Consider the following 13,687-nt stretch of genomic DNA (forward strand, 5'->3'; position numbering starts at 1 on the left):
AAACTGGTGGAAGCACAAAAACTGAGAAAGGTGAACATGTTACAGCACGGGGTGGAGGAGCAGATATTATTTTTCGTAAGCCCCAGTGCCTAGGACAGTCCTGCTAGGAGGCTGCCCCAGGCCAACTCTACAGGGCAGTTCTGCATTTCATGGCCCAGTAGTACCAGGAGCACACGCTCCACAACCATGGGCCGTGCATGCGTGGGGCTGGGACACGGAGGCTGTGCAAACTCCGGGTGCCCTCTTGTACACAAGCTGAGAGCATCGTTGCTGTTACACATTTCTCAGGCATTCACTTCACTCACTGTCTGGAAGAGTTCCACAAAAAGTGCAGGAAGTTACACCTAGACCTAATACCTATGCCTCCCTGTTCCCTTCACTCTTTAATTGTTTTAAATTATAAGTGCAACACAGGCTCACTGTAACATCCCATTTACTCTTGAGCATAGCCATACAGTCTTTCTCCTCACACATATAACTCTAGGCTAGCGATTCTCACCGGGCTGATTTTAGCCCCCATGGGACATTTGGCACTGTCTGGAGACATTTTGGGTTGTCACAACAGGAGGGAAACTACTGGCTCTAGTGAGTAAAGGCCAGGATGCTGCTATACATCCTACGATGCACAGGATAGCCCCCCCAAAAAAAACAAGAATGTCAATAGTGCTGAGTCTGAGAAGCCACCCCCAGTTCCCACGGCCCTCCAAGCACTGACCTACACGCATGGCCACATTTTCACAAACACTGTGAGCAAACAGGATGGGCGGGGAGCCTGCAGTGCACGTGAAACAGCTCTGGGAAAAATTATACTACCATCCTTATAAACTAAGATAGGGTAAGATTATCACAAACACAACTCTCAGAATACAAGCAGACATAAAGGTAACAGAAGTAGACGCCGCCACTCTGGGGCTGGTCCTCTGCCTCCTCTGGCCAGGAGGCAGCGCTGTGCCGGAAGGGTCTGCGGGGAGGGGCTTAGCGGCTGCCACAATCCCCTGATGTCCTGAAAAGATGTTCCTGTGCAGATCCAGAGAAGACCCCTTCTCTATGGAAATGCCGTCCAAGGTGGCCCAACGTGTGTGTGTGTGTGTGTGTGTGTGTGTGTGTGTGCTTGTTTGTGGTGTGTTGTGTGCACCTGTGTGGACACCTGCTGGCGCTGTGTGTGGAGTGGTGTGTGTATGTGCTGTAACATGTTTACGTATGTACACGTGTTTATGCTGTGGTGTGTGCCCATGTACCTGTATGCACACATGTTGGCGCTCTGTGTGTGGCATGTGCTCGTTTGTGGTGTGTTTGGGTGTGTGTACATGTGTGTACGTGTGTGTGGTATGGTGTGTGCATGTGCTGTGATGGGTCTTTACGTGTGTGGTGTGTGTGTGTTCAAGGTATGTTGGGGTGTGTGTACACGTGTGTGTACACATGCCAGGGCTGGTGGCATGTGAGCCTGGCAGTGTCAGCCCTGGAGAAGGAGGCGGCGTGGTGGTCCCGGTGTGGGTGGCCGTGGTGGGGTCTCCTCCTAATTCCAGCACCCCGGCAGGCCTGGTCGTGGAAGGAGAATGTGCTGGAGTCGGGGACATCGGGTCGCTACACGGTGGAGACGGTCAGCACGGAGGAGGGTGTCATTTCCACCCTGACCATCAGCAACATCGTGAGGGCTGATTTTCAGACCATCTACAACTGCACGGCCTGGAACAGCTTCGGCTCCGACACAGAGATCATCCGGCTCAAGGAGCAAGGTGGGGGTCAGGGGGCCCCACCGAGGGCCGGGCCCCAGGCAACATCTTCCAGGGTCCTGAGGGGACAGAGTGCCTGTGGAGGCTACCGGTGGGCTGGGGCCCGAGGACGAGTCCCAGAGCTGCTGCTCACTTGCCACCAGCCATGGCCAGGTCAGCAGAAGCGGCCCTCCTTGGCCCAGCTGCCCCCAGGCAAGGGGCACGAGCTTGCACCCGGAAGAAAGCTACTCGGGGAGCTTGCCCTTCAAGGTGACGTTTCAGGGAAAGGGGACCCCAAGAGCGAGCCAAGCTAAAGGCCATGATGAGATGCCAACGCCTTCTAAAGGCTCTGGCTTGCGTGCGGTCAGCATTTCCCTGATGGGCCCTTGTCTGACACCAAAGTGCCATCAGGGGTGTGTGATCTGCTGAGAAGCGGCCCAGGACCCTGGGTGGGACACTGTGATTCCCCAGGGTAGCCGTGCTGGGGAACCTGGCCCAGCTGTTTAGCATGACAAGTCGGTCCAGCACCCAGAAGTCCCCCAGAGGCACCCAAGCTGAGCTAAAGGGAAGTGATTGAGCTGCCCCAGCACCTGGGCCACGGGACAGGTCTCAGACCCTGTGCAGTTCCCAGGGACATGGGAGGCACATGGACCACTGTGCCCCAAAGGAGACGCCTGGGCGCAGCACCGGACAGAAGAGCTGGGTAGGGGGTGTTGGGAAGGAGGAAGAGGAGGGAGGGGAAAGCTCACCCCACTGTGACTCCGGGTACAGACGGCCTGGCTCCTGCTCATGAACTCCAGGCTCTACTCGAAGCTCTCAAACAGACCAAAGGGTGGGGAGACTGGGACGGGCGTAGAGGGGGATCCAGAGAAGCTGGGGACACCAGCAGTGTACTGGGTCCTAACATGGGCTGCAGACCTTGACATCCTTTGACAGGGCAGACCAGGGGCCCTCAGCCCTGGCACTCTCTGACCCCTCCAAGATGAAGCCACCCAGAGGCTGTCAGGCCCTGCCAAGAGGCTTGGAGCCAAGCAGGTGGTCCCAGCGGGGCCCCTCGGGCCTCAGGACTACCCTGTGGATCACACAGTGTCCCCCAACACCTCTTTCCTAGTAGGTGCTGCTTTGCATAATGCTTTGCACATGACTTGCATAATATCATCCACACATCATCCCAAACCTCCAATCCCCTGTTGCTTACCCTCCATGTCTTCCCCTCAGTGCCTCTACCCCTATGCCCTCCTCTTAGTGTCCTCACCCCGACATCCCAGACCCCCACCAGCCTTGACTTCTCTCTCTGGTCCCTCCCCTCCCTCTGGAGTCCCTAAGTCTCTCCAAGTTCAGTTGGGCTAGCCCGGGTCTGTTGGGTGATCCCAGAGACATGATTGAGGAGGGAGCCCCCACACCCCAGCCTCCTCCAGGTGGCCGTCCCCCCGGTCCCACCCCACCCTGGCCAGCCAGGCCCTGGCTGTGGACGCTTGCTTTATTTCCAAACAGGTTCGGAAATGAAGTCGGGAGCCGGGCTGGAAGCAGGTACGGAAGGAGACATAAGAAACCCCCCTCCCCGGGATGGGGGGAAGGGATCTCGGGGCTAGTGGGGGAGGGAACCCCGAAGGGGGTAGGGAGGCCTGTGCAGGCCACTAACTTCTCTGCCCTCCCCCATCTCAAGGGTTCAGTGCAGTCAGAACAGCAGGGAGAGGGGTTCCCGGCCGGCGTGGGTGTACGAACCCCGGAGACCTGTCTCCTACCTCACTACCACCAGAGCCCACAGGCTCCGTGCAGCTGGCAGCGACTCTGGCTCTTGTTCCTCCTGCTCCGTTCCCTCATCCCTTCCCTTCAGAAGCCCTGGCTCCTCCCTTCTGGGGACAGCGCCCCCGCCCGTCCAGCCCCCGCCTGGCCTCCCTCTAGTCCACACTTTCCCTGACTCCTCCAGCTTCTCAGCATCATCATCAGCTTGGCCATGGCTTCCCAGGGTGGCAGGGCATCCAGGCACTGCTGCCACCTACATAATCCATGCTAATCCATGCGTTCTCGCTGGCTGCCTCCTCCCCTGCTCTTGCAGTTCCCTACAGCACGGCCATCACCAGGCTGAGCTGCTGGCAGTGCCTCCCTCCCCGGGCACCTGGAAGCAGATGGGCCTCAGGCTCCCTGGGTTGAGCTGCTCTGTCTTAGGCCCCACAGGAGACAATTGCCCCTACCCTCCAAGCAGAAACCAAGAAAAGAGAATCAAGACACTGCAAACTTGACTCCACAAGGCTGACCAAGGCCATTCCGAAGCTGTGGGGTCCTCTGCCCTAGGTCTCCCTCCGCACTGGCCCTGCAGGAGCTAGGGCTGGGCAGTTCCTTCAACAAGCTCCAGTGGGGGCACAGGCAAGCCCACCGAGGCAACAGTTACCAACCTCCTGCTATATTCTCCCTGAGGCCCCTGAAAGCCTCTCCTAGTGCTCGGGATGGCGTCTCCTGCCTGTCTCCATCTCACGTGTGTCTGTTCACACTCACCCAGAGGTCCCTGACCCCTTCCTCCGTGGCCCAGACTCCTCGTGCCCAGGCCACGTCCTTGCATGGAGAGGAAGCTGAGCAGAAGGGCAGCCCCTCCCTCCAGCCCCTCTCTAGGACGTCCCAGGGCTGCTCTGTCCAGCGAGGAACAACCAGCACACACAGCCTAGGCCAGACCTCAGGAAGCCAGGCAAGGAGAAGCGCACACAGGCGAGCTACAGAAGGAATGCCGCTCCTGGCCCCCCTGGCCCTACCAGACTCTCTCCCCCTGCCCCTACCCACCCGCTCAGGGGCAGTTCTCCAGATAAGATGGTGCCCCCGGGGCTGTTAACAACTCAAGGACATGTGGACTCACAGGATGCCAGAGGCAAAAGGCACCTTAGAAACCACTTCCTTGGTTCTCTAGTTTTACAGGTGCGACCTTGAGGCCCAGAGAGGTTAAGGAACCTTCCATGGTCATCCTTTGGCTCTGAGCTCCGCTGAGATAAGACCAAGTTTTTTACTAGGAATCTGAGGAGAAAGGAAATCAAACCCAAATTAATAAAATGGAAAAACATGGAGCCAACGAGCTTCCAAAGCAGTTTTCCTTGCCTGATGGAATTAAAACCTGGAGACAGAATCATTTATTTGTCAGTGAGGTCAAGTCCATTCACTCCTGACTGTTGAGACCGACCCAAGCACCTCCCACTTTTCATCCCAGAATGTTTGCCTTACCCACATCTTCCCCATCCCCTCCCCCGCCAATCTGACAGTGGTCTCTCAGCCAGCAGTGGGCAGCTCACGCATGAGCTGGTGTGCCAGTGCTGGGGTAGCAGGAATGCACCAGCATAACCACCAAAACTGCCAACAAACAAGCACCTGATCCTTCCAGGGGGAGGGGACCCGCTACCTCCTCCCAGCAGCATCTCCAAGCGCCAGGGTTGCAGTTTTCTTCCTCCCTTTAAAGAAAACAATGAGAGGTTAATGCACAGCCCGAGATAAATACATGGACTTCCCACAGTGGTCCACACTGAGGAGTGTGGGCCGCAGGCAGGCAGGCAGGAGGGAGCTCCAGCCCTACAAGGAACTTTCCTATCCTTTAAGATTTAGATCTGCTACAGTCCTCTTTTCCGTATAGAAACAGGAACAGAGGCTGAGTAGGGCTGGGTGCCAGGCTCAGTTCCTAGAACTTTACCTGTCCTCAACTCATCTAAACCCCACAACACCACCCTGGGTAGGCACAGTATGATCCCATTTTACAGATAAGGAAAGTAAAGTAAGTTACTCAGAAGTGATGGAGTCTGGGCTGTACAGAGCATGAGAGATTTGGAAGGTGCCATGTGATAGAGTGGACGGAGCTGGGCAGGATCAGGGTGAGGGCTGGGGAATGGGACCTAAGGAGACCTGGATTTGCCCTGGCTCTACTGCAGAGGTGTGTCCTTGACCAAATCACTTGGCTTCTCTGGACTTCAGTTTTTCCATCCGTAAATGAGAGGTGTGGACTTGGTGGGCCCAAAGTTCTCTGTGCCTCTGCATTCCCTATTTCTATTCCCAAAGGACTATTCAGGGCCCAAAATCATGTGCTCAGTCCCCATATGCAGCCACAGAAGGGCCAGGTCTGTCTGAAAGAGCACTCCCACCCCCGCCCCATCCCTGTCTCTACTGGGCTAGGGCAGGCAGGGGCCACAGAAACTCAGCAGGGAGCGAGGCTTTGCCTAGCTACAGTTGGGGGCCCCTCCCAAGGAGGGGTGCCAGGATGCCCAGAGGACTAGCCTAGGAAGGGCAGGATCAGGCCTGGAGGGGAGGGAGTGTCCAGGAAAAGAGGCGTTTCTCCTTAAAGGGTGCGGGTGGGGGGGGGGGGGAGCTGTCATCCTGCTCCCTGGCCTCTAAGACTTGGGCCTCTGGCGCCTACAATTTCTGGTGCCCAGAAGGCCGTGCTATCTCGACTCTCAGGACTCTAAAAGCTGGTTGTCCATGTCCAGCCTTTTGCACCTGGGAAAGGAAAGAGAGGGAAAGCACAAACCAGACAAGGGCAGTGACCAAAGTCAGTTTTCAAAGAAAATCCAGGACTTCAGACTCTCCAGCTACCGCGTGATGGAATATTCCTGGTTTAATGCCCAAGAGAGCTAAATTGTGCCCAGCCTTGCCTCTCATCTCCCGTGTCCGCTCCCTGACCCTTCCTTCCCATGTCTGCTTGCCTCCCTCTCCCACCACCCTTTCTTGTGTCTTCCCCAGGTGCTCCCACCCTCTCGCCCACCCCGTGTTCCACCTGAGCTGACCCTGCTGGATTCTGCCTGTGCCTGCCCCCCACTCCCCCACAGGCACTTCCCAGAAGGGCCCGTGTGCAGTGGTCTGGCCCCAGCTTGGCAGGGGCTGCACCCAAGGGAACTGGGTGAGGCCCTGGGGAAGAGTGAGTTGTCGGACCCCTCGTCAGCTGCGTCTGCTTCTCTCCCACAGAGTCTGTACCCATGGCCGTCATCATCGGGGTGGCCGTAGGAGCTGGTGTGGCCTTCCTCGTCCTTATGGCAACCATCGTGGCCTTCTGCTGTGCCCGCTCCCAGAGAAGTACGGGAGGGAGACCCGGGATCTCAGGGAGGGGGACAGAGAAAAAGGCCAGGCTTAGGCTGCCCCGGAGAGCAAGTAAGCAGCAGTGCAGTGAGCAGGGGCCCTGACGGTGCTGTGAGCTGTGGGGCTGGGATGGGGTCGTATGCATCTCTGTACGAGCAGGGCTTTGCGGGCACCTGGCACATAATGGGCACTCAAATGAGGGTGAACTGGACTAAACTGAACTTCACCCGACAGGGCAGTCAGCCAGCACTTTGGATCAAACACATGTCATTGTATAGAACCCTATAGAAATCGGAGGGAGCGGGGAGGGCGGGGTGTCCAGCCTGGCCCTCCAAGATCTGCTAGTCTAACCAGAAAAGCAGGTCACTCACACATGAGAAACAAAAGCGCATTCAAGGACCCGCTTGGTGCAGATGTTTAAAGGTCTTTAGTCATTAGCAATAAAGTCCTGCTGTTTGTGTACTCTTAAAGTTCGTGTGTGTCCGGAGTTTCCATCCTGGGCGTAGCACCGATGTTATATGTAATAGACACATGCAGACGTGTAAAAATGCGATGACAGAGCAGAGGTGAAAACAATGGAGACACAGTCCTCTAGTCCCACCTCTTCTACCACGTGAGCTTGGGTGGCCACAACTGTTTCCGGCCTCGGTTTCCTCACGTGTAACAGTAACGGGTTGGATGACGTGACTTTTGCGACCCTACCCAACTCTAACATCCTGTGAGCGTAAGGCACAAAAGGAATAATCAGAGTAAGCCTGTTCCCTCCGCCCCATGGCAGCCTTCACGTAGGGAAAGAAGCCGCTCCTCCACCCCAAGCAAAGAGGCCTTGGTGGTCTTGACTGCCCCCAATGGTGTGGTCTCAGGACCTCCCTCGCCACCCTCTCAGTGGAAATTACAGGGGAGCAGATTTCAGCCAGAATTTTCTAACAGCTCTCTAACTATAAATTGGCTGCCTCCTCTAGAAGTTTTAAAGCCTCCCTCACGGAAGTATTGACACAGTGGCTGGACCACCACATACCAGGGATGTTTCTGCTTTGAGCAGGAGATTGACCATTAAGAGCCTTTCTAGTAGTCAGATGTGTGACTCTCTGAATGGAGAGATCAGAGCCCGGTATCGTAGGTCAGAGAAGACTTCTAGAAGGAGGTGAGAATTTCGCAGGATGACAGGACCTAGCTCTGTAAGGTGGACGAATGGATGAGGACAACCTCTTGAGCCACAGAAGTGGCAGTGACAGGCTGAGGTGCATGCGCCCAAGAGCCAACAGAAAAAGAACTCTGAGGCCTAATGACCCTCCGAACAGTCAGACAGGTGTTCTGTCGGCAGGAGAGGGGTGGTGAAGCTGCTGAGTTCAGGGGCTGGAGGGTCAACTCTGGGGGCGACGGGGGTGGTGGGGGCTTGACATCTCAGGCCCTAATGCTTGAGGATGCAGACTGAATCTGTCACCTACACTTTTCCTCTTTTTACCTCCAGATCTCAAAGGTGTTGTGTCAGCCAAGAATGATATCCGAGTGGAGATTGTCCACAAGGAGCCTGCCTCTGGCCGGGAGGCCGAGGAACACCCCACCATCAAGCAGCTGATGGTGAGAATGCTGTCTTAGCCCCACCCCTCCCCGACCTCTGCACCCTGAAGGTCCTGGACCGAAGGCCTCCCGAAGTCCTAGAGCATCCGTCAAGACACGCTCTTCCCCCTACAATAGGCCAGGCGCCTGCTCTCAGACAACAGAGAATTATTGGGTGTCTGCTGTATTGGACTTGATATTCTAGGGGACTCGGAGCTATCTAAGATGCAGTCCCAGCTTTCAGAGAACCTGACCATTCAGTAGAGAGGAAAGATATGCATGAATAGCCATAATGTGTGGTTATGTAACATATAATTCTACACACATAGATGATACAGATATTCAGTGCATGACCCTACCCCTCCTCCCTGAAAAAAGTCTGCAAGGTACATCTGTTCCTCCTCCGGAACTGGCTTGCTTACCATAAGCAAACTCATAACTTCAGCAGCAGGCCTAAGCCCGCTCCTCCTCCTCCTGATCCCTGTTGAACCATAACCCACCCAGCTGTCCAAACAGAAACCTGAAACACTGCTAGAAAACCCTGTGTACACTCTGTCCTGGTTGTGATATGCTGAAGGGGGAAAGAGCAGGGACTGCTCTGTGCCTCAGTCTCCTCATCCGGGAAATGGGGATGCTGCTCTGTGCCTCAGTCTCCTCATCTGGGAAATGGGGATGAAAGTAAGGGCACGCAGGCCGCAGTGAGGGCTCGATAGCAAACCCCTAAAGAGCCTGGAACCCGTGGAGCACAAGCACTCGAGAGATGTTAGCTGTTTGTGTCACTCACAAATCACCTGTTTCCTTATCTGTTTCCACTAGATGGTGAGCCTTATTCATCCTGTGTCTCCAGAGCCTCCCAGCCCCTGGTAGACGCTCACCAGTTCTTATTGCATTGAACTGCCATTTTCCTTGACTGCTCTTTCTCTAGCCAATTGATTTTCAGGTCCTGCCAATTACTCTTCAAAAGATTCCTCAGATGGGTGCCTTGTCTGTACTCCAGTGTTTCTCCGTTAGCTCAGGGCCTCATCATGGTTCCCTGGACAGTCACAGCAGCTTCCTAAGTGGTCTCACCATTCTGGTTTTTCACCATTTTACTCAGTCCCCCCTCCAGAGTCCCACAAAAAGCATCCTTCTAAACCATAATCTGACCCTGTGACTATCCTACTTAAAGTCCTCGGTGGCCCTGTGTCTGCTGGATAAAGCCCACGGCCAAGCATGTGGTCAGGTTCTTCACCGCAAGGTGGCTGCCGGCCTTTCCAGCTCCACCTTCCTGCCAAACGCACGGGGCCCTCCAGATGCCCCAACGAACTGCAATTCCCGGCCTTTGAGTCTTCTAGACCTCAGAGGCTTTGCACAGGCTGTCCCTCTGCCTGTCGAATCGGTCAGTTCAATTTCATATTCTCCTATGAGAATCAGCTCAAATGTCATCTCCTCCGTAATTTTCCATGCCTGTCGCCCCGCTGCTGGCAGAGCTATGCACTTCCTGCTCTTCCCAAACACTGTGCATGTCCTTCCTTGACAGTGCATTGCTCTAATTAAAGGTCAGCCTCCCCAGTTATCCCAGAGTTCCTCAAGGGCAAAGGTCATGTTCCAGAATCTGCGTGTGTGTATTTCCCCGGGGCTAACGGAGAGCCTGATGCAGTAGATCATTTAATCTTACAAGGGAGGAAACCGCAGCCTCGACCTGAGAAGGAATGGACATCTCTGTAGATGAGCTTCATCAAGTCTGTGTGTGTGGAAGTACCTGGCCTGTCCTTCGTCCCAAATGGGACCGCAAATTCCCTCCCATTGGGACATTCTGGTTGCCTCGGACTGTCTCCACACCGCCCAATCCAAACCCTCAGGGAAGAGGGGAGGTCACTCCGTAGTCAGTTAAAAGCGGGATGGGAGGGGGGTAACTGGGACAGAGGGACCTGCTCAGGGCTCTGTGGCTGATCCACCCCTTGGGGAGACCATCATTTCTCCACTCCCTTCGACCCCCAACCCAGGCCCTCTACAGCCCCACATCGAGGAGAGCTGAGCTTAGTAGTCGAATCTGGTAGAAAAGAGCTGCAATGCACGTAGAGCCAGATCATTTACTGGGAAATGAAAAAACCAGCATTAGTGAGGAGGTAACAGGGTGGAAGCCTTTACGCTGATTCCGTGGGGCCCCAAAGAGACCCGGAAAGTGAGTTGCGGGAAAGAAAAATATCGCAGCTCGGAGAGTGTGTGGGAACCCGGCCAAGAGCATGTCATGTGAGGAATGGACACACGGCAAGCAGCTATGTGCCACAGGATAGCTTCACTGTGGTTCTTCAGGTTAATTAACATCCCCACTGCGTGCCAAGTATGCTTTATTTCTCACCTTAAGTCTAATTAGTATTTTAATTCTCAGAAAGTTAGAGTTACGTCACTTCATTCATTCATCCAACACAAACATAACATGTGTAATGGCCCTACTCTAGATCAGGCACTGTGCTAGGCATTGGTGCATCCAAGAATCCCAAAAGCATTTTGGTCAGTGAGCACAATACCCAAAGCACTGTACCAGGTGTGCTGAGGACCCAAAGACAAACAAGAAGCGATCCGTGCCCTTGAGCTCTTTGGTATCTGTTAAGGAAGAAAACTTTAAGTACATCTGACTCATTGCTGAGAATAGCAGGTGTAGCCCAGGTCACTGTGATTCATTGTGATTCCTTCTAAAGGCCTTCATTAAGCCCAGCACTGGGTGATACACTGCCCTGCTAGGACCCCCACCTGAGTCCAGTGGTCAAGGTTCTGTAGTTATTTATCTACAGATCCATCCCCTGAGGAGCACAGCTGTTTCTTAATCTGTGCCTGCCTGTCCCTTAGCTTGGCCTGAAATTCAGTAAATGCTCAATGAATTGAATTGAATTGAATCATCCAAGTGAGAACTCTGGAGGTGACTTCCTAGCCCAAGGGAAGTAGGGCCCTGCCCCTCACCCACCACCCGCATCTCCCGCCTCTCTCTGTGTCTCAGGACATACCCCCTCCTGACTCCTTCACCAGGCAGTGGGAGGTTGGGCAAGGGGAAGGGGGTGAGAGGGGAGGCAGACATGGCAAGCTTCTTTCAAATTGGCTTCTCCATCGTTTCCTTGGGGAAAGTGGATGTTCAGCCCACCTCCTGCCCACTGAGCAGCCATTTTTGGGGTTGCAGATGGACCGGGGTGAATTCCAACAAGACTCAGTCCTGAAGCAGCTGGAGGTGCTCAAAGAAGAGGAGAAGGAATTTCAGAACCTGAAGGTAGGAGTAGCCATGGGCTGTGGAATCTGGTCTTCAGCTCGGACGGCCTAACCCCCATGTCCAGACAAACAATGACAGCAAACAGAAAAGAGAGGCCAGAGATGGCCTTGGGGACAAGTGCTTATTCTCTCCCTAAGGTGGGACACTCCCCTGCAAAGGCACCTGCTGTCTCACCCCCACACTAAAGAGAGGAGAGAGTTACAGTTGAGGTCCTACAGTTCTCTCCCACAGCCTTTTCGCAGATAAATTTTAAAACTAAATAGCCATGCTCTGGACAAAAACAAAAACACAGTTAAAGCCGTGTTTTCAAATGACCTTGCATTGTGCTGACAAAACCTGCGTGCCCATCGAGAGCCCTCTGCTTCCCTCCCTTCAGCGCCCTGCCCTCCCCACTGCTGCCTGAATACCTGCCAGCCCCCTCTTCTTGGGTTTCCCACCAGGCTGACCCTTCCAGCCCCTGCCCCTCACACTTCGCCCCGCCGCTCCCTCCTCCTGTCTGTCCTCGTGTCTTCCTGTGTGAGGGAGGACCGGCTCAGCCTAGGGAGTTCAGTGCAGGCTCTGCCCACCTGGTGACACCGCTCGCTCTTGTCCCCCACCCCAGGACCCCACCAATGGCTACTATAGCGTCAACACCTTCAAGGAGCACCATTCGACCCCCACCATCTCCCTGTCCAGCTGCCAGCCGGACCTGCGTCCCACAGGCAAGCAGCGAGTGCCCACGGGCATGTCCTTCACCAATATCTACAGCACCCTGAGTGGCCAGGGCCGCCTCTACGACTACAGCCAGAGGTTCGTGCTGGGCATGGGCAGCTCATCCATTGAGCTCTGCGAGCGCGAGTTCCAGAGGGGCTCCCTCAGCGACAGCAGCTCCTTCCTGGACACGCAGTGTGACAGCAGCGTCAGCAGCAGCGGCAAGCAGGACGGCTACGTGCAGTTTGACAAGGCCAGCAAGGCCTCTGCCTCCTCTTCCCATCACTCCCAGTCCTCTTCCCAGAACTCCGACCCCAGCCGACCCCTGCAGCGGCGGATGCAGACTCACGTCTGAGGAACCCAGACCACGGGCAGGCAGGGACGCAGGGGACAGGGGCCATGGCACATCCTGGCTCTCCAGATACTATGGGTACTTTGCAGAGGCTCCCAGAACCAGCCGCCTCCAGGACAACCCCCCCAGTGCCTCTGCCACCGCCCTCCTCCGAAGCCCTGATCAAGCACAAATCTGGGTCCCCAGCTGCAGTGTGCCAGAGGCGTGGGGTGGGGAAGTGTCAGAGGATGCAGCTGAGTGCTCCGGGCTGGACACTCTGGTCCCCAGCCCTTTCCTGGAGGCCCCTCCCTACCTACTCTTCCCACAGGCACTAGAGGCAGCTATCACTTTGCTTTAATGAAACTGCCGTCCACTCTCCAGTCTCCCCATGAGCTCTACCCAGTGCTGCCCTGCACCTGTGCTCCTGTACAACCCTGGGGATAAGGGGGTGAAGTGCTCCCCATCCCCCACCCACGCACTGAGCTGCCCCAGAGACCCCAGTGCCCTCTGCTGCTCAGAGCCCACACCCGGGAGGCCGAGAAGCCAGAAATGGCACTGGCCACAGGACCATGTCTCACCACACTGGCTGGGAGCCCACCCCCAATTTGTTTGGTGTTTTGTGTCCCATACTCTTGCAGTTCTGTCCTTGGACTGGATGCCTCTGAACTGAGGTGGGAGTGACCCACACAGACTGGTGTCCTAGGATGGGGAGGGAAGGGAAGCAGGGGAAGTGTGAGCACTCGGGGAACACCTCGCCCAACCTGCCCTCGCCAGGCTGTGTGCCTCGGAGCCTCCCCACCCACCCCTGCTTCGTGTACTCCCCTCCACCCCTACAGCACATCAGAGTTAATATACAGAGTGTGAGAGCTTCTCTGGTCATCGGGGAGAGTGATTCCTGGGAGATGTAGGTTGGAGGGACTAGAGGCTGACCTCTTTAAGGTGATGAGACTTGCCTTCTTAGCTGATGAATCTCCAGGGATCTAGATTCACACCAGGAACAGTGGTCCCATCTTCAGTAAGACTCCCCGGGCAAGGGAGGAAGTATACTGACACCTCACCCCTCCTACTCACCACCTAGGAATAAATGTCAGGGCCGTTACTCCAACAAATCCG

The 13,687-nt window shown here is 55.5% G+C and overlaps 1 protein-coding gene across 6 annotated transcripts in view; it reads left to right on the forward strand.

The window, feature by feature from the left end:
• KIRREL3 (kirre like nephrin family adhesion molecule 3) overlaps positions 1-13,445 on the forward strand; it is a 563,596-nt gene extending 550,151 nt beyond the window's left edge. For 3 of the 6 annotated variants that reach the window (XM_019710496.3, XM_074321188.2, XM_074321191.2), the window contains 6 exons: positions 1,538-1,736; positions 3,207-3,242; positions 6,642-6,824; positions 8,224-8,333; positions 11,467-11,553; positions 12,155-13,445. In XM_019710496.3, the coding sequence (XP_019566055.2) occupies positions 1,538-1,736; positions 3,207-3,242; positions 6,642-6,824; positions 8,224-8,333; positions 11,467-11,553; positions 12,155-12,598 (1,059 nt within the window). In that variant the 3' untranslated portion in view covers positions 12,599-13,445. The remainder of the gene's footprint in view (positions 1-1,537; positions 1,737-3,206; positions 3,243-6,641; positions 6,825-8,223; positions 8,334-11,466; positions 11,554-12,154) is intronic. The other 3 variants (XM_019710497.3, XM_074321190.2, XM_019710500.3) reach the window with 3 other exon arrangements.
• Positions 13,446-13,687: the final 242 nt, after the last annotated feature.

Source organism: Rhinolophus sinicus, chromosome 9 (genome assembly GCF_057876585.1).
Source record: "Rhinolophus sinicus isolate RSI-liver-muscle chromosome 9, RSI-T2T, whole genome shotgun sequence".
Taxonomy (NCBI): domain Eukaryota; kingdom Metazoa; phylum Chordata; class Mammalia; order Chiroptera; family Rhinolophidae; genus Rhinolophus; species Rhinolophus sinicus.